This window comes from Hemibagrus wyckioides, linkage group LG06 (assembly GCF_019097595.1).
Source record: "Hemibagrus wyckioides isolate EC202008001 linkage group LG06, SWU_Hwy_1.0, whole genome shotgun sequence".
Taxonomy (NCBI): domain Eukaryota; kingdom Metazoa; phylum Chordata; class Actinopteri; order Siluriformes; family Bagridae; genus Hemibagrus; species Hemibagrus wyckioides.
In genome coordinates, this window is record NC_080715.1 from 46,127,144 (window position 1) to 46,154,897 (window position 27,754).

At 37.7% G+C, this 27,754-nt stretch overlaps 1 protein-coding gene across 1 annotated transcript; it reads right to left on the bottom strand.

The window, feature by feature from the left end:
- Positions 1-5,717: 5,717 nt before the first annotated feature.
- On the bottom strand, positions 5,718-16,625 carry LOC131353904 (polymeric immunoglobulin receptor-like). The gene is made up of 5 exons (XM_058390986.1): positions 16,485-16,625; positions 11,843-12,145; positions 6,825-7,130; positions 5,910-5,944; positions 5,718-5,804 (listed from the first exon to the last, which is right to left on the bottom strand). The coding sequence occupies exons 1-5, from the start codon at positions 16,531-16,533 to the stop codon at positions 5,718-5,720; spliced, it is 780 nt and encodes a 259-aa protein (XP_058246969.1). The 5' UTR covers positions 16,534-16,625.
- Positions 16,626-27,754: the final 11,129 nt, after the last annotated feature.

Consider the following 27,754-nt stretch of genomic DNA (forward strand, 5'->3'; position numbering starts at 1 on the left):
CATTTCCTATCACTCAGTGTTCAGTGAAAGCATGTGTGGTTCATGTGTGTTACCTGCAGTGTATCACAAATACAACAAAAGCTCTAAAGGTAGAAACAGATCTGTTATAACTCATTGTACGTGTGCTAACCTGATCTGTCGGCTTTCCTTTACAGTCCTGACGTCCTTCAGTAATCCCGTTCTCTCCACATGTTCCTGCTGAAGAGAAAACCCCTCAGAAATCACACCTCTAGTGGTAACAACAACATTTTACTTTCTGAAGTGATCAAGTAAGGTGTGGAGGCTGCTGTTTGATTTTTACTCCAATGTTTACTTAATTTTACTCCGGTAAAAGCAAAAGTCCTCAATTTGAATTTCTACTTGAGTTATAGTACAAAAGTTCTTGTATCCAAATGTACTTAAGTCAAAAATAGTACTGCATTTATCCTAGCTCTAATGTTGTCATTTTTTGTAATTAACTATTCATTTTATGTGAGAAGAATCTGTCACCTTACTCACATATGCCTTTTAACACAAGGTCTGAGAAATGATCATGATACAGATGTCAGTTAACATTATTCTGAACAGTCATGACACACAAGGGGAACATGGAGGCTGGAAAATAGCAGGACTTGAGATCAGTTAGGATTTCCTGTAAAGATTTATGTTATACTTAAGATAGTAACAAATTAAAACCTGATAAAATACTTTACCATGTAGATGTATGGCACATTTGTGTGTGTGTGTATGTGTGTGTTTATAGGGCACAGGTATTTGTGCATGGACTCTACACAAGAAAAAAGACCCTTATAATATAAAGACAGGCTTTATAGCTTGTAAATTGTTTCCTACATAAAGTGCTTAAAAATAAAAATATAAACATCACAGCAGAAGAAAATATGAAGTACTACAGCGGGACAGTCTGACTTGGTCACTCATACAGAATAAGTAATGTGTGCTGGACACTCCTGTGTCTGGGGAATCAGTTTTAAACAAATGACCAGCGAGGATCTAAGCAGATTGACTTTAACAGAAACTTGCTGCTCTACAGATTCAGAGGAAAAAAGTTCAGATTCAGCTCAGTCAATATTTCAGTATTCAGTAACTAATGCTTTGGTGTGTGATGGACAATTACAGTATTTGTGCAGTAATCTTATTCTGCTTTACATAAAAAAATATGAAAAATAAATTTTACTTGGTGACTGGTCAAATATCAACAATAACAGGTGATCAATATGGGTTATGCTGTATAACATCAGTAATGTTAATATAGACTGATGATAGTTACTGATTACGTTAGCTTACTTAGCTAACTAAAGCGTAAGGACAGGACATAATTAAGATAATGACAGATTTATTCAGATTTATTCACATACACAAGAAAATCCTTCAAAGCTACGAGCTAACATTAGATTCATATTAAAGAAAATGGCCATTATGATTATCACAGGACGCTCACCTCTACATGATTTCACAAAATATGAATCTTGGATTCTTGTAAGATGAAATCCTATGTTATTGAGGCAGAGCAGGAATCTGAATATGAAAGACTTTCTTCTGTTCTACAACAAATCCTGCAGGTCAGACCACGGGTCATAGGTGTGCAGGTGGCAGGATGTGGTCAGGGTTTTCTTCCATCGTAGGCTACAGTATTTCAGGCTGTGACACTGCAGTTTTAATGTTCTACTGAACTGTTTATGCTCGCTGCATTTAATGAAACCAAAAATAAAAGTTATTTTGGTTCAAAAAATTTTTAAGTACAAGTAACGAGAGACATGGGATAATAGTAGAAAGTACGATATGTTACTTCAAAATGTAGTTTAGTGAAAGTAAAAATCTTACACCATTTTTATAATTTAGTAAAGTACAGATACTGGAAAAGATACTTAAGTACAGTAACCAATTACATTTACTTTGTTACTGCCCACCACTAAAGCCAGTGTAGTTTGTCCACCGCTTTTTATATTCATGTCCAATAAATAAAAAAAAGTTTAAAAATGTTTCTATTACCTGATACAGAATGCATAACATCAACAAACATACTTCTTTAATGACCTGTATGAGACTTTTTTTTCCACAGAATTTTTACATCTATTTGTAACAAGTGAAATGTTAAGACCACTCCCTTAATTAAAAAATCATCCAGCCTAGACTGTAATGAGAACAATTTTAATTCTTTATTTACAGAAAGCTGAACATTTCTTTCATAAGATCATTCTTTTCTAACAAAACTTAACTAATTGCTTATTACATTTAAATGACATTTACAGTGTAGGTAAACAGGAAATAACAAGATCCTTCTTCCTGATGAGCTGGAACATTGACAATGATGGCTTCTGGTGGTGGAAAGTAATTATTGCAGTCATGAAATCGAAGCTGTTGATTTCGTAGCTTTAACCTGTTATAATTCTGAGCACGAGATGCATTCACTGTAATCTGCTGATAAAATTCTGTGCTTCAATGTTTTTATGCACAAAAATAGGAAACACTGAGGATGTGATTGTGCTACATTTCATGCTATTATTCTAATAAAGTTGTGACAATACATGGTTTTGATTTACACAAATAATCCATGTGTCCATCACAAAGCATAATAAAACAAAAGAAAAGTCTAATGGAGCTGATATCATTTTAGAAGTATTACACATATAAACAAACAAACAAACAAATAAAAAAGCAAAATAAAATTCATTCACCCATCCTCTGTATCATGTATCCTACACAAAGTCCATCGCAGGCAACTCAGGAGACACCCTGGATGGGGTGCCAACATAGGGAAAAACTGCACACTCATTTACACACAAAAGACAATATAAAGATGTTCATCAGCCTACAATACATGTCTCTGGACTGTCTTTGTACCTAAAATAAACCAACAAGGTGCAAGATTCAAACACACACACAGCAGGGGTGAGAATCAAACCCTGAACCCCAGTCCTGCAAGACAACATGAACTAAATCAGACCTGGTGAGATACCTGGAAAAATCTGAAAATAATGACTAAACACACACTAAAAGAGTTTAGACATGATTGTGTTAAAAACAGGATCCCTAAAAATCCTTAAACATTGTATATGGAACCCATTTCAGCAGCAGTGACTTTATAAAACTTAATTACTTAAAAAAGTCATTTGTGCCAAAATATAACCGCTCTAAGCTGAATAACAGGAGACTGAATAGTAATAATGATAATAATAATAGTAAGACCTTCTGTACTAATAAACTGAACACTAAGAGAGTCTGATGTAATACATGAGGTACAACCACAGGACTGGTTCACATCAGCGGTCCTGCACTGTGTCTGTTCTCAGCACTTGTTCTCACAGTGAAGCAGGTTGTACAATTCATCAGCATGAAGATAACTTCACACAATAATATCAGCTATACAGACATTATCAAGCATCAGCCAGGTCACTGTGTACAGAGACAACTAATGTAGAGGACGTTGTAGCATTGTACCATGCAGAAAGAACACTGTGTAATACTCCACACTCAACAAGACCACTGTCACAAACACTTTAACTAACTATAAGTGTGTTTTACAAAAACTCATTTTTAAATCCACATTCAGTCCAGACGACTTTCCCACGACAGTCACAAACAAACAACTTCTACAGCAGTCGTCTTACACAAAACAGGGTGATGAACTTTCTTTTTTTCTGTCTTTTTGTTTAAAAAATACTTCGCAAAAGATATAAAAAAAGACACTCAAAATATTATTTCTGAGATTATTCATCAGCACACATAATTAAATCTGCTATTTATGGTTATATAAAAAAATCACAGGAAAATAAATCAAGGCAATGTCATGAATCCTGTGCTTATCATGGTATGTATTTAATCTACTGTATGATTTCAGCATTATTCTATATATTTACTGCAGATTAGTTTGTTACAATGCTGGCGTATTCGGTTTTCTCTCCAGCGTTGATCTGGACCTGAGCTGCTCCGGCTGTGTGAATGTGGCTTACAGTAGAGTAAGTAACATCAGGTACAGTCTGTGAAAGACAGAAGAGGAAAATTATTCATATAACACTTCTGTCACTTCTACTGTTGACTTTAAGAAGCAAATAAAATCCTGTAAAGACGACACAAATCTCTAAATCTGACTTCTTTCTTTACACCATGTGTTGTTCTGTACATTTAAGACTTAAAGATGTCACATGATAATAAAAATCCAGCTGAATCCAGACCTGTGTGTACACTAACCTGATCCTTCTGCTTTGGACGTCCTTCAGTAATCACCTTCTTTCCACATCTTCCTCCTAATGAGAAAAGACCTCAGAAATCACACCTCTAGTGGGAACTACAGACTTTCACTATTTGAAGTAATCAGGTGAAGTGTGGAGGCTGCTGTTCTGCTTCAGCTCACATACATTAACACTGAGTGATGTAAAAACCTTACCCAAAATATCACAAATCAGTTTTTAATTAATCAGATTTAAAATCTGTTATGTGTGTGTGTGTGTGTGTGTGTGTGTTTGTGTGTTGTACCTTTTCGTCTCCAACAAATAAATGCCACTACACCGACTATCACCAACAGAAAAGCCGCAGCAATGCCAAACACTGTGTAATAAAACACATTAATAAAAATATTAATGAATGTAATAATACTGGTATCTATTTCTTTGCTGATGAAAAGTTTTGGCACCCAGAGGGAGGCTGCTGTGAGTTTGTTGTTTATCTTGTTCCAGTGTTGTTGAGGATGATGAAGGTGGAGAGTTTGTTGTTTTACATGGAGGCTGTTCTGATGGAGGTCTTCTGTCTGTTTTCCCCGAGTGTGTTGAAGTTTCTCTTCTTCCTACTGAAAAGACAAAACATATTAAATCTAAAGTCTGTTTTTAATCACTGTTAGTAATATGACACATGACACTCATGCTCAGTCATTAATGAAACAATGTCTGTAATACCTTCTTTAAAATAAAATGGTAACAATTACTGGCATGTTAATGAAGATAAATGACACCTACATGAATGGAAACTGACATGAACATACTTGAGTATTTATAAAGTGCAATAAATGTCATCTGTTTATGTCAAGCTGATAAAAGAAATAATATAGATATATACATTTCTATATATTATTTCTCTGACTGTACATTAGAGTGAGACTGATTTTAATTTAACATCATATAAATTCTATGAATTAGATATAAATATAAAAATAGGTTAAACAACATGACACTGACACCTTTTGAAGCTGTTATTAATGTTTATGTAGGCTTATGTCAGCTGTAATGAAGGTGTGTTCTGAAGGCTGTGCTCTCTGGTGATGATAATCAGACAGAAATCACATGACACAAAGGTGGTTCTGTGTTGTTACCCTGCTCCTGCTCTGACCTGCTCACCAAATAGGAGTCATTATAATGTGTCACACTGTGACTTATAGAATAAAACCCTCAGTTATGGTAAATTTAGTAGACAGTTTTGTTACATATGTGACTATAATACATTTAAAGACTTATCAAATCTGCTTTAACACTGAATACTAACTATTATTGTGTATTTAAATTCTTTACCTTTAACATTAATCCTGATGTCTCTGAATTCCCAGAATCCAGTGCTGCACCTGTAGTCTCCCTGATCCTCTTCTCTCAGGTCAGATATGAACAGAGACAGATTACCAGGAGAAATGTTATTAAACAGCTGAAGTCTGCCACGGTAGTGTTCATCATTTAACACGTCAGTCAGAGATCCTGTTCTGAAGGTCATCCAGGTGAATGTCTGAGGTTTGGTGTTCAGGTCAGAGCAGGAGCAGGGTAACAGAACTGAACCTCCTTGGTGTCCATTAAACACCTGATAATTATCACCAGAGAGATCACAGCCTACAGAAACACACATACAAAAACTCAGAATCTACTGAATACTATATGAAGTACAAAGATCAGGACTGAAGCATGGACCCTGGAGCTGTGAGGAGATGATGATACCCACTGCATGGTGAAAAGTCCATGTGAAATATAAGCTGTAGACACAGAGTTTTTTTGGAAGTTGAGTTTAACTGAGAAAAGTATTCATGATATTTGAAAGCTGAGGTTATTCAATCCTTTTTGTATCAAAGCAGTGAAAAGTGATACACAGTTCAGTTCACATAGACCTCTGTTGTGTTCACTGTGTGAAAAGATTTAAAAAAGTGAACACAGTGTTGATAAATGGATGTAACCAAATAAATATACATATATAGGAAGTGAATCTGGTGGCACTGATGAATAACATTATTTAAGGATAATTCATAGGGCTACATGACACCTAAATAAACCTTTCATAATAACTGACATGAACCTAAATCAATATTTATAAAGACATGGATTTAAAAAGTCTTCCTAATGTATCAGCTGATGTACAGACTGTGTTTATCAATGTTAATGTTAAACTGGTATAAACACCTAGTCTAGTGTCTTATGGAGATTTTCTTTGACTGTAAATTAGAGTTTGGTTTTAATGTTTCATGTCATATTAAATTTTATTCTGATCTATCAGATATTAATATAAAAACTGACTCAACAAGCTCAGAGTGACATCTAATGAAGGCTTTATTACTGTTTATGTAGTCATATGTCAGCTGACATGAAGGGATTATACAGGTGTCATGTAGCTCTATAAACACTACAGTGTTATCAGAATTAATCATAGATTAGACTGAGAAATATCACAAATCCAATCCAATTATTACTGTTTATAAGTTGAAAATAACGTCACTCTACGACTCCTAGATCAATTTCTCTTAAGTTATAGTAAATGGAGTAAACATTTTTGTTACATACAGTATGTAATTATAATTCTTTTTTAAGCCTTAACAAGGATGATTTTACATTTAAGATCAAGTTTGTATTAAAATGCTTTACCTTTAACATTAATCTTCATGTCTCTGTATTCCTTCTCAGTGCTGCACCTGTAGTCTCCCTGATCCTCTTCTCTCAGGTCAGATATGAACAGAGACAGATTACCAGGAGAAATGTTATTAAACAGCTGAAGTCTGCCACGGTAGTGTTCATCATTTAACACGTCAGTCAGAGATCCTGTTCTGAAGGTCATCCAGGTGAATGTCTGAGGTTTGGTGTTCAGGTCAGAGCAGGAGCAGGGTAACAGAACTGAACCTCCTTGGTGTTGTGTGATTTCTACCAGGTCATTATCACCAGAGAGATCACAGCCTACAGAAACAAACATACAAAAACTCAGAATCTACTGAATACTATATGAAGTACAATATTTCACAATGAAATTAAGAAAACACACACCTATACACACACACACACCACGTGACTAAAACACACACCTATACACACACACACACACACCACGTGACTAAAACACACACCTATACACACTCACACACACCACGTGAATAAAACACACACCTATACACACACACACACCACGTGAATAAAACACACACCTATACACACTCACACACCACGTGACTAAAACACACACCTATACACACACACACACCACGTGACTAAAACACACACCTATACATACACACACACCACGTGACTAAAACACACACCTATACACACACACACACCACGTGACTAAAACACACACCTATACACACACACACACCACGTGACTAAAACACACACCTATACACACACACACACCACGTGACTAAAACACACACCTATACACACACACCACGTGACTAAAACACACACCTATACACACTCACACACCACGTGACTAAAACACACACGTATACACACACACACCACGTGACTAAAACACACACCTATACACTCACACACCACGTGACTAAAACACACACCTATACACACTCACACACCACGTGACTAAAACACACACCTATACACACACCTATACACACTCACACACCACGTGACTAAAACACACACCTATACACACACACACACCACGTGACTAAAACACACACCTATACACACACACCACGTGACTAAAACACACACCTATACACACTCACACACCACGTGACTAAAACACACACCTATACACACACACACACCACGTGACTAAAACACACACCTATACACACACACCACGTGACTAAAACACACACCTATACACACTCACACACCACGTGACTAAAACACACACCTATACACACACACACACCACGTGACTAAAACACACACCTATACACACACACACACCACGTGACTAAAACACACACCTATACACACTCACACACCACGTGACTAAAACACACACCTATACACACACACACACCACGTGACTAAAACACACACCTATACACTCACACACACCACGTGACTAAAACACACACCTAAACACACTCACACACCACGTGACTAAAACACACACCTATACACACACACACACCACGTGACTAAAACACACACCTATACACACACACACACACCACGTGACTAAAACACACACCTATACACACTCACACACCACGTGACTAAAACACACACCTATACACACACACACCACGTGACTAAAACACACACCTATACACACACACACACCACGTGACTAAAACACACACCTATACACACACACACCACGTGACTAAAACACACACCTATACACACACACACACCACGTGACTAAAACACACACCTATACACACACACACACCACGTGACTAAAACACACACCTATACACACACACACACCACGTGACTAAAACACACACCTATACACACACACACACCACGTGACTAAAACACACACCTATACACACACACACACCACGTGACTAAAACACACACCTATACACACACACACCACGTGACTAAAACACACACCTATACACACACACACACCACGTGACTAAAACACACACCTATACACACACACACACCACGTGACTAAAACACACACCTATACACACACACACACCACGTGACTAAAACACACACCTGTACACACTCACACACCACGTGACTAAAACACACACCTATACACACACACCACGTGACTAAAACACACACCTATACACACACACACACCACGTGACTAAAACACACACCTATACACACACACACACCACGTGACTAAAACACACACCTATACACACACACACACCACGTGACTAAAACACACACCTATACACACACACACCACGTGACTTAAACACACACCTATACACACACACACACCACGTGACTAAAACACACACCTATACACACACACCACGTGACTAAAACACACACCTGTACACACTCACACACCACGTGACTAAAACACACACCTATACACACACACCACGTGACTAAAACACACACCTATACACTCACACACACCACGTGACTAAAACACACACCTATACACACACACCACGTGACTAAAACACACACCTATACACACACACCACGTGACTAAAACACACACCTATACACACACACACACCACGTGACTAAAACACACACCTATACACACACACCACGTGACTAAAACACACACCTATACACACACACCACGTGACTAAAACACACACCTATACACACACACACACCACGTGACTAAAACACACACCTATACACACACACACACCACGTGACTAAAACACACACCTATACACACACACACACACCACGTGACTAAAACACACACCTATACACACACACACACCACGTGACTAAAACACACACCTATACACACACACACACCACGTGACTAAAACACACACCTATACACACACACCACGTGACTAAAACACACACCTATACACACACACACACCACGTGACTAAAACACACACCTATACACACACACACACCACGTGACTAAAACACACACCTATACACACACACACACCACGTGACTAAAACACACACCTATACACACTCACACACACCACGTGACTAAAACACACACCTATACACACACACACACCACGTGACTAAAACACACACCTATACACACACACACACCACGTGACTAAAACACACACCTATACACACTCACACACCACGTGACTAAAACACACACCTATACACACACACACACCACGTGACTAAAACACACACCTATACACACTCACACACCACGTGACTAAAACACACACCTATACACACTCACACACCACGTGACTAAAACACACACCTATACACACTCACACACCACGTGACTAAAACACACACCTATACACACACACACACCACGTGACTAAAACACACACCTATACACACACACACACACACCACGTGACTAAAACACACACCTATACACACACACACCACGTGACTAAAACACACACCTATACACACACACACACCACGTGACTAAAACACACACCTATACACACTCACACACCACATGACTAAAACACACACCTATACACACACACACATACACCACGTGACTAAAACACACACCTATACACACACACACACCACGTGACTAAAACACACACCTATACACACACACACATACACCACGTGACTAAAACACACACCTATACACACACACACACCACGTGACTAAAACACACACCTATACACACACACCACGTGACTAAAACACACACCTATACACACACACACACCACGTGACTAAAACACACACCTATACACACACACACACCACGTGACTAAAACACACACCTATACACACTCACACACACCACGTGACTAAAACACACACCTATACACACACACACACCACGTGACTAAAACACACACCTATACACACACACACACCACGTGACTAAAACACACACCTATACACACTCACACACCACGTGACTAAAACACACACCTATACACACTCACACACCACGTGACTAAAACACACACCTATACACACACACACACCACGTGACTAAAACACACACCTATACACACACACACCACATGACTAAAACACACACCTATACACACACACACACCACGTGACTAAAACACACACCTATACACACACACACACACACCACGTGACTAAAACACACACCTATACACACACACACCACGTGACTAAAACACACACCTATACACACACACACACCACGTGACTAAAACACACACCTATACACACACACACCACATGACTAAAACACACACCTATACACACACACACATACACCACGTGACTAAAACACACACCTATACACACTCACACACCACGTGACTAAAACACACACCTATACACACACACACACCACGTGACTAAAACACACACCTATACACACACACACACCACGTGACTAAAACACACACCTATACACACACACACACCACGTGACTAAAACACACACCTATACACTCACACACACCACGTGTCTAAAACACACACCTATACACACACACACCATATCATCCTAAAGATAGATGTAAATAAAATATAAAGTGTTAAAGCAGTAAGACATTACAGTCTGAACATCATGACTTTCTATTATTCCACTAATGCAGTATTTAAGTTAAAATACAGACATGACTTAGGTGAACAATGGACCAGAACAGACTCCATCATTCAGCTGTTCTGTCAATAGATAAAGGAATTCTCAGCACTAGAAATACTAGTATGGTGATTGACCGTTTTACTCAAGTCCAGTCTCTGAGATAATCTCTGATGATTCCACCCTCAAAGAAATAAGATAGAAAAGTCACCAAGAGCATGAAGTAGACAAGATACAAGCAGCAAGACAGATGAGAGAATGAGACTAAGTACACTAAATACACTAAAGACACTAAGAACTTTTGTCATTTTTTCTAAAAACATCCAGTTTTCTGTAGAAATAGAATGACATATCACCACGACATTTTCTTATAAATTCAGATCAAATTATGATGCAGCCTTAAAGATGTGCCCAAACTTTTGCATAAAACTGTATGTGACTATAATTCATTTAAGGTCTTATCAGGTCAGCATGCACACTAAATATCAACTTTTATTGTGTATTTAAATTCTTTACCTTTAACATTAATCCTGATGTCTCTGTGTTTCTTCTCAGTGCTGCACCTGTAGACTCCCTGATCCTCTTCTCTCAGGTCAGATATGAACAGAGACAGATTACCAGGAGAAATGTTATTAAACAGCTGAAGTCTGCCACGGTAGTGTTCATCATTTAACACGTCAGTCGGAGATCCTGTTCTGAAGGTCATCCAGGTGAATGTCTGAGGTTTGGTGTTCAGGTCAGAGCAGGAGCAGAGTAACAGAACTGAACCTCCTTGGAGGCCATTATAAACATCTTTACTGTTAGCAGAGAGATAACAGCCTACAGAAACAAACACACAAAAACTCAAAATCTATTGAATACTATATGAAGTACAAAAAAAAATTACACTTCAGTACATTTAATTTCAAAATCTTGAAATGTCTCTGTTTTACTACTACTGACTACTTAAGAATTATTAGTATGTGTGAAAAATACATTTTGGGATATTGATCTATATCTTAGTGTTGGTTTGATTAGTAAAGGTTTACAGATGTGAATATAAATATCACAGCTAAGGATGAGAGAAAAAAACAAGTCATGAGGTTGAAGGAATGTTTTCAGTTTGTCATTAAGAGGTTGTGAGATACCCACTGCATCCCCACACTGCTCACAGATCCACACAATTACACTTTTATATAAATAGTAATGAAATTAAAAACATAGAACATATGAGGCTAAACTGGAATTAAAGCTAATAAAAATCAAAGCAATGAAAGTGTTGAACAGTTCAGTCCACATATACCACTCTAGTCAGTTTGGAAAATGTGAACACAGTGTTGATAAATGCATGTAACTAATTGCAGAAAATAACAAGTATCAATATGATGTAATGCAGGGAGTGAAGTTGGTGGTCAAAGCCACAGCAGTGACACCTGGGTAAGGCTAAAGGAGAAATCAGCTGTTTTATTCTATAATTTTATTCATATTTTATAATTTAATTTAAAGATTTTTACTGAATTAATTTAAATGGATTGTGTCAGTTTTGGAAATGTGAACACAGTGTTTATAAATGCTTGTAACTAACGCTAAAATATGATGTAATGTAGGAAGTGAAGGCAGTGGTCAGAGAGACAGCAGTGGTCAGAGAGACAGCGGTGGTCAGAGAGACAGCAGTGACAGAGAGACAGCGGTGGTCAGAGAGACAGCAGTGACAGAGAGACAGCGGTGGTCAGAGACACAGCAGTGACAGAGAGACAGCAGAAAAAAGTTCACACACATCTATTTACAGCTAAGACCAGAGTGAAGAAGTGATGTACAAGTTACAGGAAATAACTTTTCTACTATGCTTTATATGAGTTATTATAGATACATTCAATAAGACAGAGATTGAGATAATGACAGAGACATTATCAAGCATCAGCCAGGTCACTGTGTACAGAGCCAACTAATGTAGAGGACGTTAGGATTGACCGCAGGTGGACCAGTGATTCCCCTCCCCCATGCACCAGAGACTTTTTAACAAGGACACTGACAAGTATTCACAGTTTATAAAACCACAGACACATGAACAACTAGCATTCTCATAGTTCTGCAGAGCCAATGTGAGACACCCAGCATGTCAGAGTGACCACATGACTGTGGTCAGGGCAATGTGGGGGCTGATGGGAGAATGACAACTTCCTCTTTCTCTAACAGGGCATTACATTTTCTTTTTTTCTGTATTTTCTATCTAAGAATGATATAAGTTATAAAATGACACATAGACTCAAAATATTATTCCTGATATTATCCATCAGCACAGAGGCACTATATTGACAAAAGTTTTGGGACATCTACCTTTACATGCACATAAACTTTAATGACACCCCTTTCTGAACCCGTAGGGTTTAATATAGAGTTGGCCCACCCTTTGCAGTTATAACAGCTTCAACTCTTCTGTGAAGGCTTTCTACAAGGTTTGGCAGTTTGAGTAGTTTGACTAAAAGTGCATTTCTGAGGTCAGGGACTGATGTTGGACGAGAAGACCTGACTCGCAGTCTCCACTCTAATTCATCCCAAATGTGTTCTATCGGGTTGAGGTCAGGACTCTGTGCAGGTCAGTCATGTTCCTCCACACCAAACTCACTCCTCCATGTGTTTATGGACCTTGCTTTGTGCACTGGAGTGCAGTCATGTTGGAACAGGAAGTGACCATCCCCAAACTGTTCCCACAAAGTTGGGAGCATGAAATTGTCCAAAATGCCTTGGTATGCTGAAGCATTAAGAGTTCCTTTCATTGGAACTCAGGGGCCGAGCCCAACCCCTGAAAAACACGCCCACACCATAACCCAACCCTCCACCAAACTTTACACCTTTTCTGGATTCACTCACCAAGATACTGACGAGCCACTGCTGTTTCCACCTGCACAGGCTGAGACTCTGAAGAACCCTCACCCTGAAGACAGTACATTTAATAACATATTGTACAATAAACCTTTTGTCTTCTCCACTCTTGGTGTTATTTCTGAGTTTTCAGAGTCCTCAAAAACCCAGCTATAAGCATTACACACTTGGCACAATGCAGTCAGGCAAGTACCGTTCTCCAGACAATTGCCAAACCCAGACTCGTCCAACGGATTGCCAGACAGAGAAGTGTGATTCTTCACTCCAGAGAACATGTCTCCACTGCTCTAGAGTCCAGTGGCTGTGTGCTTTACACCACTGCATCTGACACTTTGCACTGCATTTGGTGATGTAAGGCTTGGACGCAGCTGCTCGGCCATGAAAACCCATTCCATGAAGCTCTCTACACACTGTTCTTGAGCTAATCTTCTGCACAATGTGCTCCTCAGCATGTGCTGACCCCTGATCTGTGATTATACGTGGCCTACCACTTCGTGGCTGAGTTGCTGTTGTTTCCATTTGCTTCCAGTTTGTTATAATACCACAAACAGTTGACTGTGGAATATTTAGTAGTGAGGAAATTTCATGAATGCACAGGTGGCAACCTATCAGGTACCATGACAACCATTCACAGAGCTCTTGAGAGCAACCAAATTCTACAATTTCTACAGATTTTTTACAAATATTTGTAGAAGCAGTCTGCATGCCTAGGGGCTTCATTTTATAAACCTGTGGTCATGGAAGTGATTCAAACACCTGAAATCAATTATGTGGAGGGGTGTCCCAAAACTTTTGGCAATATACTGTATTATACTTACAATAACTCCAGTTAAAATACTTCATCTTTCATGAAAACAATAAAAATTGTTGTTAACATATGCTTTCATGGCATGCACCTTAACTAAATATAGTTAATACATATGTTACATCTTCATTGGGCTACATGACACCTACATAAACCCTTCATAACAACTGACATGAACCTAAATACATATTATATGTAGGATTATATTAGTTGTTTGTTGATATGTTAATGTTTATGTTAACTGATTTCACTGGAACACTGACACATGAAGAACAAACACAGAAACTCCACACAGATGGGAACCTGATCTCAGGACTGAAGCAGGGACCCTGGAGCTGTGAGGAGACGACGCTACACACTGCATCACCACACTGCTCATAGATCCACACATTTACACTTTTGTAGAGATGGGAATGAAGTGAAAAATAGAACACATGGATAAGGATAAAGGAGAAATCAGCTGTTTTTTTCTATAATTTTATTTATAGTTTATAATTTATAAATTTATAATTTATAATTTTAATTTATTAAATATTTTTATTGAATTTATTTTACTGAATTGTGTTAGGTTTGAAAATGTTAATAAATTGTTGATAAAAGCTTGTAACTAATGCTAAAAAATAAAAACTCTAAATATGATGTAATGCAGGAAGTGAAGTTGGAGGTCAGAGAGACAGCAGTGAGAGAGAGACAGCAGTGAGAGAGAGACAGCAGTGACAGAGAGACAGCAGTGACAGAGAGACAGCAGTGACAGAGAGACAGCAGTGAGAGAGAGACAGCAGTGACAGAGAGACAGCAGTGACAGAGAGACAGCAGTGAGAGAGAGACAGCAGTGACAGAGAGACAGCAGTGACAGAGAGACAGCAGAAAAAGGTGTGAAATTCACACACATCTATTTACAGCTAAGACCAGAGTGAAGAAGTGATGTACAAGTTACAGGAAATAACTTTTCTACTATGCTTTATATGAGTTATTATAGATACATTCAATAAGACAGAGATTGTGAGAGATGTAATTCAGTAAATGTGTAAAAACATACACTGTAAGTATTATAGGGATGTAAAATAATCTGACTGTAGAATCCTCCTTATTCATTAGCCCACCTCTCTTCATCAGTACATTTTACACTGAAGTTAATCAGGAAGAAAAAATCCACATGATCAAAGCTGAACAGGTCTAAATAAGGACATTATAACACAAGGCAGGATGTGTACGTTTACCTTGTGTATAAAGATTAACTCTGTCTTTGAACAGATTCATTAGAAGAACATGCTGGTCTTGATATTTACATTTTTAATGTTATTAATTCTCTAAATAATAAACATTCAATAGTGTTTGGTTTGTTAGTTCAGGATCAGAGCTGAACTCTGGCCTACTGTAAACCCAGTCTGGACAGAAACCACATGAACTAAACACAAAGCAGCTGAACTAAGAACTGGCTAATATTCTCTCTCCTTTCTGTAATAGAAAATAGAAAATAACTTCACTCACCTGCAGCCACGTGAAACACGACAGACAAAAGATACAAGCACTTCATCATTACTGATTCTTCTGTACACACACACACCAGTCCCTCAGCGTGAAACACACACACACTCTGACACACTGCCTGAGTGTCTCTCTTTATATACTCTGGTTTTCAGGAAACCACAACAACCACTACGTCATTTCTCATTTTTGAAAACGTATTTCATCACTAATTCCATCACACACATATAGATTCATATAATATATATATATATATATGCTGTAAAGTAAGAATGCTTAAAAAATAGAAATGTTAATAGTTTATTTTCATGAATTTACAAAATGCAAAGGAGGCAAAAAGAAGAAAAATCTAAATCAAATCAATACTTGTGTGACTTCCCTTTTCCTTCAAACCAGCATATAACTAGCATATATGAATGTGTTTGTGTGTGTGTGTGTGTGTGTGTGTGTGTGTGTGTGTGTGTGTGTGTGTGTGTATTTAGCTCTGATGTCCATCAGTATATTCACCAGCAAGTGTGTTTCCTGAGACTTACAGGAAGTGATAAAGACACATTTACCACGTGTGAGCTGAGGAGCACTTAGAGGCTGATCACATGTGATTATAAAAAGTAAGATTCATCATAGGAGTTTAATTCTACTTATTTACATGAGTTAATAGAGTTTAAAATGTTTTTAAAGGTGATTTTATTTCATTATTTATTTATTCTTTTATTACAGTGCTAAGGCTTGGAGACTAAGTGGTGACATCTTGTGCCTCAAAGGCTCTACTACAGCTGATCTACAGATAATTACTCATTAATGATCTAAATCTACATCCAGATTCCTGCAGAAAGAAGAAAGACATTAATGTCTAATGTACACAAAATTATTTTCATTCATTTTAGAAAACATTCTGTTGAATTAAACAGGATAATTTACTAAGTGATGTTTCAGATGCATTTTTTATTAATTATTTCTTTAGTGTAACAGAGAAATGGTTATCAAGAAGAAAAAAAAATCTAAGCAATCAATGATAAACACACTTATAAAGAGGAAACTATCAGGAGAAACAAGACAGCTGTGTACAGGAAATCAGTGGATTACAGAAGGAAGTAAATAAAATGAAGATGTGAGATGCTGGTCCTCTGCTGGTCAGACAGGGAATAGTCTCTAGTGACAAATATGAACATTTCTATTAATATTCTCTATGACTTCTGTGTTAAAAAGCATCTATAAATAGTGTAATACATACATGGTATAATTGGTTAATTATGCTTTCTATTTAAAACACTTTTTTAAATGTGTTAAGTGCATTGAACTAGATTCATTTTGATTAGTTTGATGCACTATTCAAAAAACATACATTTTTACCTCTGTGCACTAACCTGCTAAATACCCTAGTTAAGTTTCAAAGACTGAAATAGTGCTCAGGGGCAGGAATCAAACTTCAGTCTGCGGTGTGAGAGTCAGAAATAACTCCACAGTGCAAAAGACAAAAACAAAATGCAGCTTAACCACAAAGTCATTCAATAAATCCAAAGAAGCAATCCAACAGAAACAGACCTTCTAAGGAAAAGGTAAAAAAATCACAAAAATGGGGGTGAAATCAGCAACAAGGTAACAGCAGCAGCAGCAGCAGCAGCAGCAGCAGCAGCAGCAGCAGCAGCAGCACTTATAATAGGCCCAAAAGTCTGACCTTAACACGACCAATCACCAGGCAACTAAATTAAGAAACACAACAACTTAAATACACACAGGGGAAATGAGACACAGGTGACAGCAATGACACCTTTAACAGACAGAGGGGAAACACATCAGGGGGAAATGAGGACCTCTAGTGTCCAAAACACTACATAACAAGTCCAGACTGTAGTAGTTGAGTATGTTACTATGGTCTAATGATCGCTGGGGAACCAGAGAAAACACGAGTAGGTTTCAGGGAGAAATGTCCATATGACAGTGATATTTATTGCAAATAGTATGTCATACATCAATGTGTGACTTTAATAATGCACACACACACACACACACACACACAGTATCCATCCTTTACATTTTATTATCAATAATGTGTTCTTTATTAACACCTGTAACAGACTATAAGGACATTATGTAAATTACACAAAAGCTAGATTAGAAATCCACATTCAATCCAGTCCAGTTCAATAATCCTCCTTCTTTTATTTTTACCCAAAGTCTTTAAAAGACAGAAAGAAGAACTTCTATAGCAGTCTTCTTACACAACAGCATGATGGCAAAAGCTTTTCTAGAGCATTTGTTTTTTAACCTGATATAACAATGTTACACATCAGATATAAAAATATCAAATACACTTAAAATATAATTATCAAGATTATTCATCAGCAATTTTTCTATGGATTAAAATTGAATGCAGAACAATACTCTTAGCTGAAATTAGTAACTGTAACACATACATACATATGCCAGAATCTGCTATATGGGTGATTCTCACAAAATCTTGGTTTTAAAAATTTCAAACATGAAAATTTTGAAAAAGCTTAAATTAACTTTTTTTTCAGACATTAAGAACAAAGTCTGGAGTTTTTGTGAACATTAATTTAAAAACTTTTATTTACCATGTAACACCTTTTTGAACATAATTTCCAAAATAAGTCCTAAATAAATCTCATTACCGCAACACTGTGAAAACATTAACACTGATAGAAAAGCAAATACATTTTCACAGTTTTAAAAATGGATGATTAATAGTCATGCACAGTTACTTCAAGTTCTGAAATAATATTTCATTTTAATTTAACAGTTTTTAAAATTTTGACTGATTTCTCTCGTTACCGCACCACCGTCCACAATTTACAACCATTTTTTCTTTATATTTTGAAGAAACCTGACATTTTTTCAAAATGATGTGACAAACCTGAGAGAACATCATTTTAAGATTCTGCACATGCATTTAAAATCAAAGTACTATATTTCTATTCATTAAATTAACATCTAATAAACATGAGTTTCTGTAATGATGTATAGGTTTCGGTAAAGAGGTTAATTATTTCGGTAATGATAATAACTATACTAGTCTGAGATTTATACTGAGACTTGTGTACTAGTCTGAGATAATGCAGAAAGAAACAGATAATATTTCCACAATCATGCATTCAAGTTCAAAACAGTTTTATTGTCCAGTGCTTCAAAAATACAAAAAACAAAAATAAAAAAAAATTAAGAAAAACATTAAAACAGGAATAAACATTTCAACGTTTACCTAAAAAACATGAAGCATTTTACCATGGCACTAAAAAAATAACTGACCACTGTCTTTTCTTTGCTTCTTAGTCAGCGCTTCAGTTTTCTTTATTTTTCCAGTTTGTTTTTGTTTTTGATTCCTGGAAGCGGAAAGAAAGCATTACATTAAATTAGTCTCATAACATGCGGAAAAAATATTTTATGTGTACATCATCATATAGTATAGACTTGATGCTTACTCTGTGTGTGTGTGTGTGTGTGTGTATACTCTCATGTACATTTCCTAACACTGTAGGGTGTTTATTGCTAATTACCCCTGCTGTAACATCTCCAAACCTAACCTCTCTCTCTCCCTCTTCTGTACTCCTCCAGCAGTTCTGGGTTTCTGTAGAATTTTTCCCTGAACTTTGTCACCCTGACCTTTGCTAAAGCTTTTTTTCACACTTGCTGATTGTCTACAATGAAACAAATCATAAAGCAAAATATCAACATTTAGGAAATTTGAAATTAATATTAAATTCCTAAGAGATATTTAAAGTTCTCTTTACCACAACTGGCCTTAAATGGTTGCGGTGTATGAGAATGGTGTTGCGGAGGATGAGGTGCCTCAGGATGTTTTGCTAACAATAGAGAAGCCATGATGGCTTTACTAATTTTTTCTTAATGCATATAATTAGACCTTAATAAAGTACATTTTCATAAAAAAATTGTAAATCTAAAAATTTTCGAAATGTAGAAAACTTCCTGTTTGGGTAATGAGAATCAAACAGTCGTGTTAACATTCTGACAGTAGAATATTTAACATTTACCTGGAGAGATATAAAGGATGATCTTACCTGGTCACCATCTTGAAGTAACTGTCCCATGTGCTCCATCACTCATAATCAAACTCTATTTCCATTCTGTATGTGTGTTTAAACAGTCCTCAAAAAGTGTTGTGGAGGATGAGAACATCAGGCATGGACACATCATTTTCCTATTTTTTTTCATAATTATTATACATCAATATGCAGTAAAAAAAATTCTGTCATCTAGAATAATCTAGTAGAATATCCATTTATTTTTTTCTACATTTTTTTATGTTAATTTATTTAAAACACACATTCAGACACAGCCGGATACGTTGCGGTAATGAGAATTTCAGCAGAAAATGCAGTAAAATAGAAAAATAATTCATTCTCATGTTGAAATTCCACATTGTGCAAGGTAGAGGACAGTACTGTCTTTATTCTGATTTTTTTATATTACTAAATTACACATTTTATATTTAAATCATTAATGCCGTGGTGTTTCAATGGTTTCGTGAGAATCACCTGGCTAATAACTTCTGTGTACATTAAGTGATGTACATGAAACCTTAGGATTATGTCAAGCATAGAAAGCTGATCACAGAGATATGACAACTGTGAGTCTCTGTCATAGCGCCACCAACTGGCAGCAGGAAGTGTGTCACCTTTTGAAATCTCTAATATTTTGTCCCTTACTTTCACCTGATTTGGTTCAAAATCAGTCAGAATAATGTCAGGACAGGGCTGATGTGAAACTGTGAGGGAATTTTTGATACCTTGAATCGTGTTACTATGGCGACGATTTACATGAGAACATAATAGGAGAAAATGAATCTTCTCATATAATATATATATAATATATAATATTTCACATATAAAGTGCAAATGTTTATGAGAAAGTCCAGTGTGGCTGGTCCCTGGGCGTGGCACAGGGCTGTCACAGCGCCCCCTGGAACTGTGTCAGAAATATAGCTGCACAGCTCATATTCACTTTCACGTATATGCATGAGACCCGGTATACATTTAGATCTCACTGAGCTTAATGACGTTCATCCACCTGTCATGGGATCTGCTTAACAGGAAGTCAGTTATTTTGGGATGTTTGAAAAACGCCCCCAATGGAATTTGATATACTCTTCCTAGGGGATTTATATGATTTTGACCAAACAGGGTCCAATATGATCTGAAGACATTGAGGATCTAAAATTGAGAAGGGATTCCTGATATCTCAAACGGTTCAGCCATGAGGAGCCCTTAAACTGATGGTGAATAAAAGGAAACAGGAAGTGGCTAATAACTTTGGTGTATATTGAGTGATTTACATCAAACTTCAACTTTATGTTAAGAGAAGAAAGCTGATCACATGGACATGACTACTGTGAGTCTCAGTCATAGCGCCACCAACTGGCAGCAGGAAGTGTGTCACTTTTAGAAATCTAATGTTTTGTCTCTTTCTTTCATGTGATTTGGTTGAAAATCATTCAGAATAATAGCAAGACATGGCTGATGTGAAACTGTGAAGGAATTTGTGATATTGTGAATGTTGTTGCTATGGTGAGGAGTTTTTTTTAAAACATGGCTTAATGTTCACAATTTATATACACAGAGTCAACCAAAAAATGTATATATACTTCAGGAAAAGAAAAACAGTATGATGTATATTATGTTAGTATAAAATTAATAATATTATCATAATATCATCATAAGACAAATTCCTAGTACTGTAAAGTGCTCCTTGCTGACCCTTTGCTGTACCTGGCAATAAAACTTTTTCTGATTCTGATTCTGATATACACTATATTGCCAAAAGTATTCGCTCACCTGCCTTGACTCGCATATGAACTTAAGTGACATCCCATTCCTAATCCATAGGGTTCAATATGACGTCGGTCCACCCTTTGCAGCTATAACAGCTTCAACTCTTCTGGGAAGGCTGTCCACAAGGTTTAGGAGTGTGTTTATGGGAATTTTTGACCATTCTTCCAGAAGCGCATTTGTGAGGTCACACACTGATGTTGGACGAGAAGGCCTGGCTCTCAGTCTCCGCTCTAATTCATCCCAAAGGTGTTCTATCGGGTTGAGGTCAGAACTCTGTGCAGGCCAGTCAAGTTCATCCACACCAGACTCTGTCATCCATGTCTTTATGGACCTTGCTTTGTTCACTGGTGCACAGTCATGTTGGAAGAGGAAGGGGCCAGCTCCAAACTGTTCCCACAAAGTTGGGAGCATGGAATTGTCCAAAATGTCTTGGTATGCTGAAGCGTTCAGAGTTCCTTTCACTGGAACTAAGGGGCCAAGCCCAGCTCCTGAAAAACAACCCAACACCATAATCCCCCCTCCACCAAACTTTACACTTGGCACAATGCAGTCAGACAAGTACCGTTCTCCTGGCAACCGCCAAACCCAGACTCGTCCATCAGATTGCCAGATGGAGAAGCGTGATTCGTCACTCCAGAGAACGCGTCTCCACTGCTGTAGAGTCCAGTGGCGGCGTGCTTTACACCACTGCATCCGACGCTTTGCATTGCACTTGGTGATGTATGGCTTGGATGCAGCTGCTCGGCCATGGAAACCCATTCCATGAAGCTCTCTGCGCACTGTTCTTGAGCTAATCTGAAGGCCACATGAAGTTTGGAGGTCTGTAGCGATTGACTCTGCAGAAAGTTGGCGACCTCTTCGCACTATGCGCCTCAGCATCCGCTGACCCCGTTCCGTCAGTTTACGTGGCCTACCACTTCGTGGCTGAGTTGCTGTCATTCCCAAACACTTCCACGTTCTTATAATACAGCTGACAGTTGACTGTGGAATATTTAGGAGCGAGGAAATTTCACGACTGGATTTGTTGCACAGGTGGCATCCTATCACAGTTCCACGCTGGAATTCACTGAGCTCCTGAGAGCGACCCATTCTTTCACAAATGTTTGTAAAAACAGTCTGCATGCCTAGGTGCTTGATTTTATACACCTGTGGCCATGGAAGTGATTGGAACACCTGATTCTGAATATTTGGATGGGTGAGCGAATACTTTTGGCAATATAGTGTACATCCAGATTTCTGCAGAAAGAAGAAAAAAGGCCTTTACTGTCTCTAATTAATGAACAGGTTAATAATAATAATAATAATATTTTCCTTCACATATCATGCTCGGAATTTGGATTAAGTTTTAAAGCTATATGTGACGATGTAAAATGTTAAAAGTCCTCTATAAATATCATTCTGTTGAAGGAAACAGGGCAATTTACTAAGTGATGTTTATGTTGCATTACTTTACTTTTTTCCTCAGAGGAAGTTTATAACTGGTAATAAAATGATGTTCAAGTCAAGTTTGAGAAATATTCATCTGCAGCATCTATATTGGGTTTTTCGGGAGACTCCACTTCAGCTCCTCACCAGGTTGAACATTTCCCACTCCTCACTTCCTCCTCACTCAGTCCTCACTCTGTGTTCACTCCATTGTGAAATTTGTGCGTAATTACCGCTTCATTATACATTATACATTTTGTTTGAAATATCAGAAACTTCTGTGCAGAAGATGCATTCAGTGTAAGATAAATACACAATACTAGGAGAAAAACATCAACATGCATTTATTGGAGCTGTAATATTAGCCCAGGACAATAAATTATCATTTAGCTCACTTTTGGGGAAAAAGTGAAGTTAAACTAGTTAAACTGAAAAGAAATAAATTGCCAAATAAAAAAATAATTAAAAAAAAAAACCTAAATAAAAAATAGTATTATCTTCTCTTTTAACAAACTTTGAAATTAACCTTTAACTGGAACTATAATTCTCTGAACAGAAAAAAGTTGGTTATAATTAGTTTCTGTTTCTATGCAGTATTTTATATTCATTAGAATAAAGAATTACACACACACATACTTCTATCAGTTTATAGTCACTTTTATTGTACTTTTAAAGGTATTTTCAGTTAGAGTTGACATTATAACAGCTACCCTGCTGAAAAATCCAGCCTGATTTGACCAGTTTTCAGATACCAAAACACAGTCAGACATTTACAGAGGTAAATGTTCATAGAATCGGTGAAATATAAATGTACACATTTATGTAAAAGTAAATGTAGAAATTTATGTAAAAGAAAATGTAGAAATTGATGTAAAAGAAAATGTAGAAATGTATGTAAAAGAAAATGTAGAAATTGATGTAAAAGTAAATGTACACACTGCATGCTGAGCACACTGCTCTACTCCCTGTTCACACATGACTGTGTTCTGCTGCATGACTCCAACATCTTTATCAAGTATGCAGATGATACCACAGTGGTTAGTCAGATCAGCAACAATGATAAATCAGCCTACAGAGAGGAGATCCAAAGCCTGTCAGCATGGAGTTCAACAAACAACCTTACCCTCAATGCTAAAAAGACATAACAGCAGCAGACACTCCCCTGTCTAGATCAACGGGTCTGAAGTAGATCATGTCTCCAGCTTTAAGTTCCTGGGCTACTACATCTCTAAGGATCTGTCTTTGCGTCAGAACAAAACTCTTACTTCCTGTGAAGACTGAAAAACCTTCACCTATCCCCCAAGATCCTGACCAGTTTTTACCGCTGCATCATTGACAGCATCTTGATGAACTCTATCACAGTGTGGTATGGCAGCTCCACAGTGTGTGAAAGGAAATCACTGCAAAGGGTGGTGAAAACCGACCAACGCATCATCAGCACCCAACTACCTGTCATTGAGTCTCTTCACCACAGTAGATGTCTGAGCAGAGCACACAAAATCATCAAGGTCTCCTCCCACCCGAGTCACAATCAGTTCAACCTCCTTCCATCCAGGAAGAGATACAGGACCATCCACACCAGAACCAGCAGGTTCAGGGCCAGTTTTTCCTCACAACCATAAATCTACTGAACTCTACACTGCACCACTAGGACTCTCATGTCTCACTAACACTTCTGTTCCACTCTGTACATTCTGATAGATCTTCTCCACACTGGTGTACAGTCATGTTGGAACAGGAAGGGGTCATCCCCAAATTGTTCCCACAAAGTTGGGAGCATGAAATTGTCCAAAATGTCTTGGTATGAAGCTGAAGCATTAAGAGTTCCTTTCACTGGAACTAATGGGCCGAGCCCAACCCCTGAAAAACAAACACCTGAATTCAATGATTTGGAGGGGTGTCCCAAAACTTTTGGCAATATAGTGTAGCTGTTGTAGGTTTATATGCTCTTTAGAAAAACACATTCAGTCCAGGCAGATTCAACAATTCCTTCTGTGTTTATTTTTACTCAAGTTTACTAAGTTACTCAACTTAGAAAGTCACAAACAAGAACTTCTACAGCAGACTATTTACACAAAAGCCTTCTAGAGCATCCATCCATCCATTGTCTACACCCGCTTATCCCTAATTAGGGTCACGGGGGTCTGCTGGAACCTATCCCAGCACACATAGGGCGAAAGGCAGGGGTACACCCTGGACAGGTCGCCAGTCCATCACAGGGCCACACATAGACAGACAACCACACACACTCACACTCACTCCTATGGGCGATTTAGAATTACAAATCAACCTGATGTACATGTTTCTGGACTTGCAAAAACATGTACTGGAGAACATGCAAACTCCACACAGAAAGGCCCGTGTCTGTTCGAACCCGGGACTCAAACTCAGGACCTTCTTGCTGTGAGGCAACACTGCTAACCACTAAGACACCGTACTGCCCCCCTTCTAGAGCATTCATTTCTTAACCTGATATATAGTTGTTCTCAAAAGTTTGCACACCCTGATAGAAACTGTAAAACATTGCCATTTATTTGGAAAATATGACTGATAATGCCAAAGATTTTTTTCTTATTTAAAGTAGTGGTCATTAATTATCACATAGTTGTCTGAACCCTTTTTAAAACCTAATGATAACTGAAATCACTCAAACAACCCTGATCAAAAGTTTACATATCCTTGAATGTTTGGCCATGTTATAAAGACACAACCTCGAGACAAATATGGGCTTCTCTGGGGGAAAAAAGTGGTGGTGTTGTTTCAAGGAGCAGAATAAGGAGACACCTGAACACAAATGACCAGCATGGTCGAGTTGCCAGGGGAAGGCCATTACTGCACCCATGCCACAAAAAGGCCTGCTTTCAGTACGCCAGACAGCACCTAGACAAGCCTCTGGAGCAGTCATTTGGAGTGATGAAACCAAAACTGTACTTTATAATCACAACTATAAACACTATGTTTGGAGCGGAGTCAACAAGGCCTATGGTGAAAAGTACACCATCCCCACTGTAAAGCATGCTGGTGGATCTCTTCAGTTATGGGTCTGTGTGAGCTCCAGGGGCAAAGGGAAGTTAGACAAAATTGATGGCATGATGAATGCAGCATGTTATCAGAAAATACTGGCAGACAATTTGCATTCTACAGCAGAAAAGCTGCACATGGGACGCTCTCGGATGTTCCAACATGACAATGATCCAAAGCACAAGGCCAAGTTGACCCTCAAATAGCTACAGCAAAAAAAAAGGTGAAGATTCTTGAGTGGCCATTTTCTCCTGACCTCAATATCATTGAGCCACATTGGGGAGATCTTAAACATGTAGTTTGTGCAAGGCAACCAAAAAAATTTACAGGAACTGGAAGCATTTTGACAAGAAGAATGGGCAGCTATACCACCTGAGAGGATTAAGGACAAGACAATTTTGATGTAGGGGACAAAACTGAAAATCTGACAACACTGGACGTTCACATTATTATTAATATTATTACTACATTTGAATGTAATTAAATGCAATAACACATAGCTTCATACTGTTCAGGATCTGTATTCTTCATGAATGTATCTTTCATGCTTTGTGATGCTGGTCTGTAATTGTCATTTAATATGTGATGTTTTAAAAGTCAAAGCAAAACAAGATATTGTGATGTTTCAACAAGCAGAGTGTATTTTTGACTTTTACAAATCAAAATTGGGTCAAAATCACCATAAATTGCCTTTAGGATGGTTTTGCTAACTTGTTAAAAAAACAAAAATTAATAATAGATGAGGATGACAGGGTGGCCAACATCATGACAGGGTTTACAAAGTTTTTAAAAGGTGGACTAGAAAATAATAGGGACATCAAATCAAAACCAGAACAAACAGAAAGCCTTAAACAATATAAAGAATTATTTTAGGAATTAATTATATAATCAAGAAAGTTACTAAGGTATGTACTGTATTTGTATATGTAAAGCTTCACTGAAGAAAGATAAAGTGGGGTTTGGGACGTCACAGGGTTCATCATTCGGTTTCTTGAAAGGGCAGTTACCCCATAATAACAG

Excerpts from the sequence above, each read along its gene's own strand:
- LOC131353904 (XM_058390986.1), bottom strand. The coding sequence starts at position 16,533 with ATGATGAAGTGCTTGTATCTTTTGTCTGTCGTGTTTCACGTGGCTGCA. Across the intron at positions 5,945-6,824 it reads CATGAAGATTAATGTTAAAG|CTTATATTTCACATGGACTT; the intron begins GTAAAGCATTTT and ends CTGTGTCTACAG. Across the intron at positions 5,805-5,909 it reads GACTTTTCACCATGCAGTGG|GCTGTGATCTCTCTGGTGAT; the intron begins GTATCATCATCT and ends GTGTTTCTGTAG.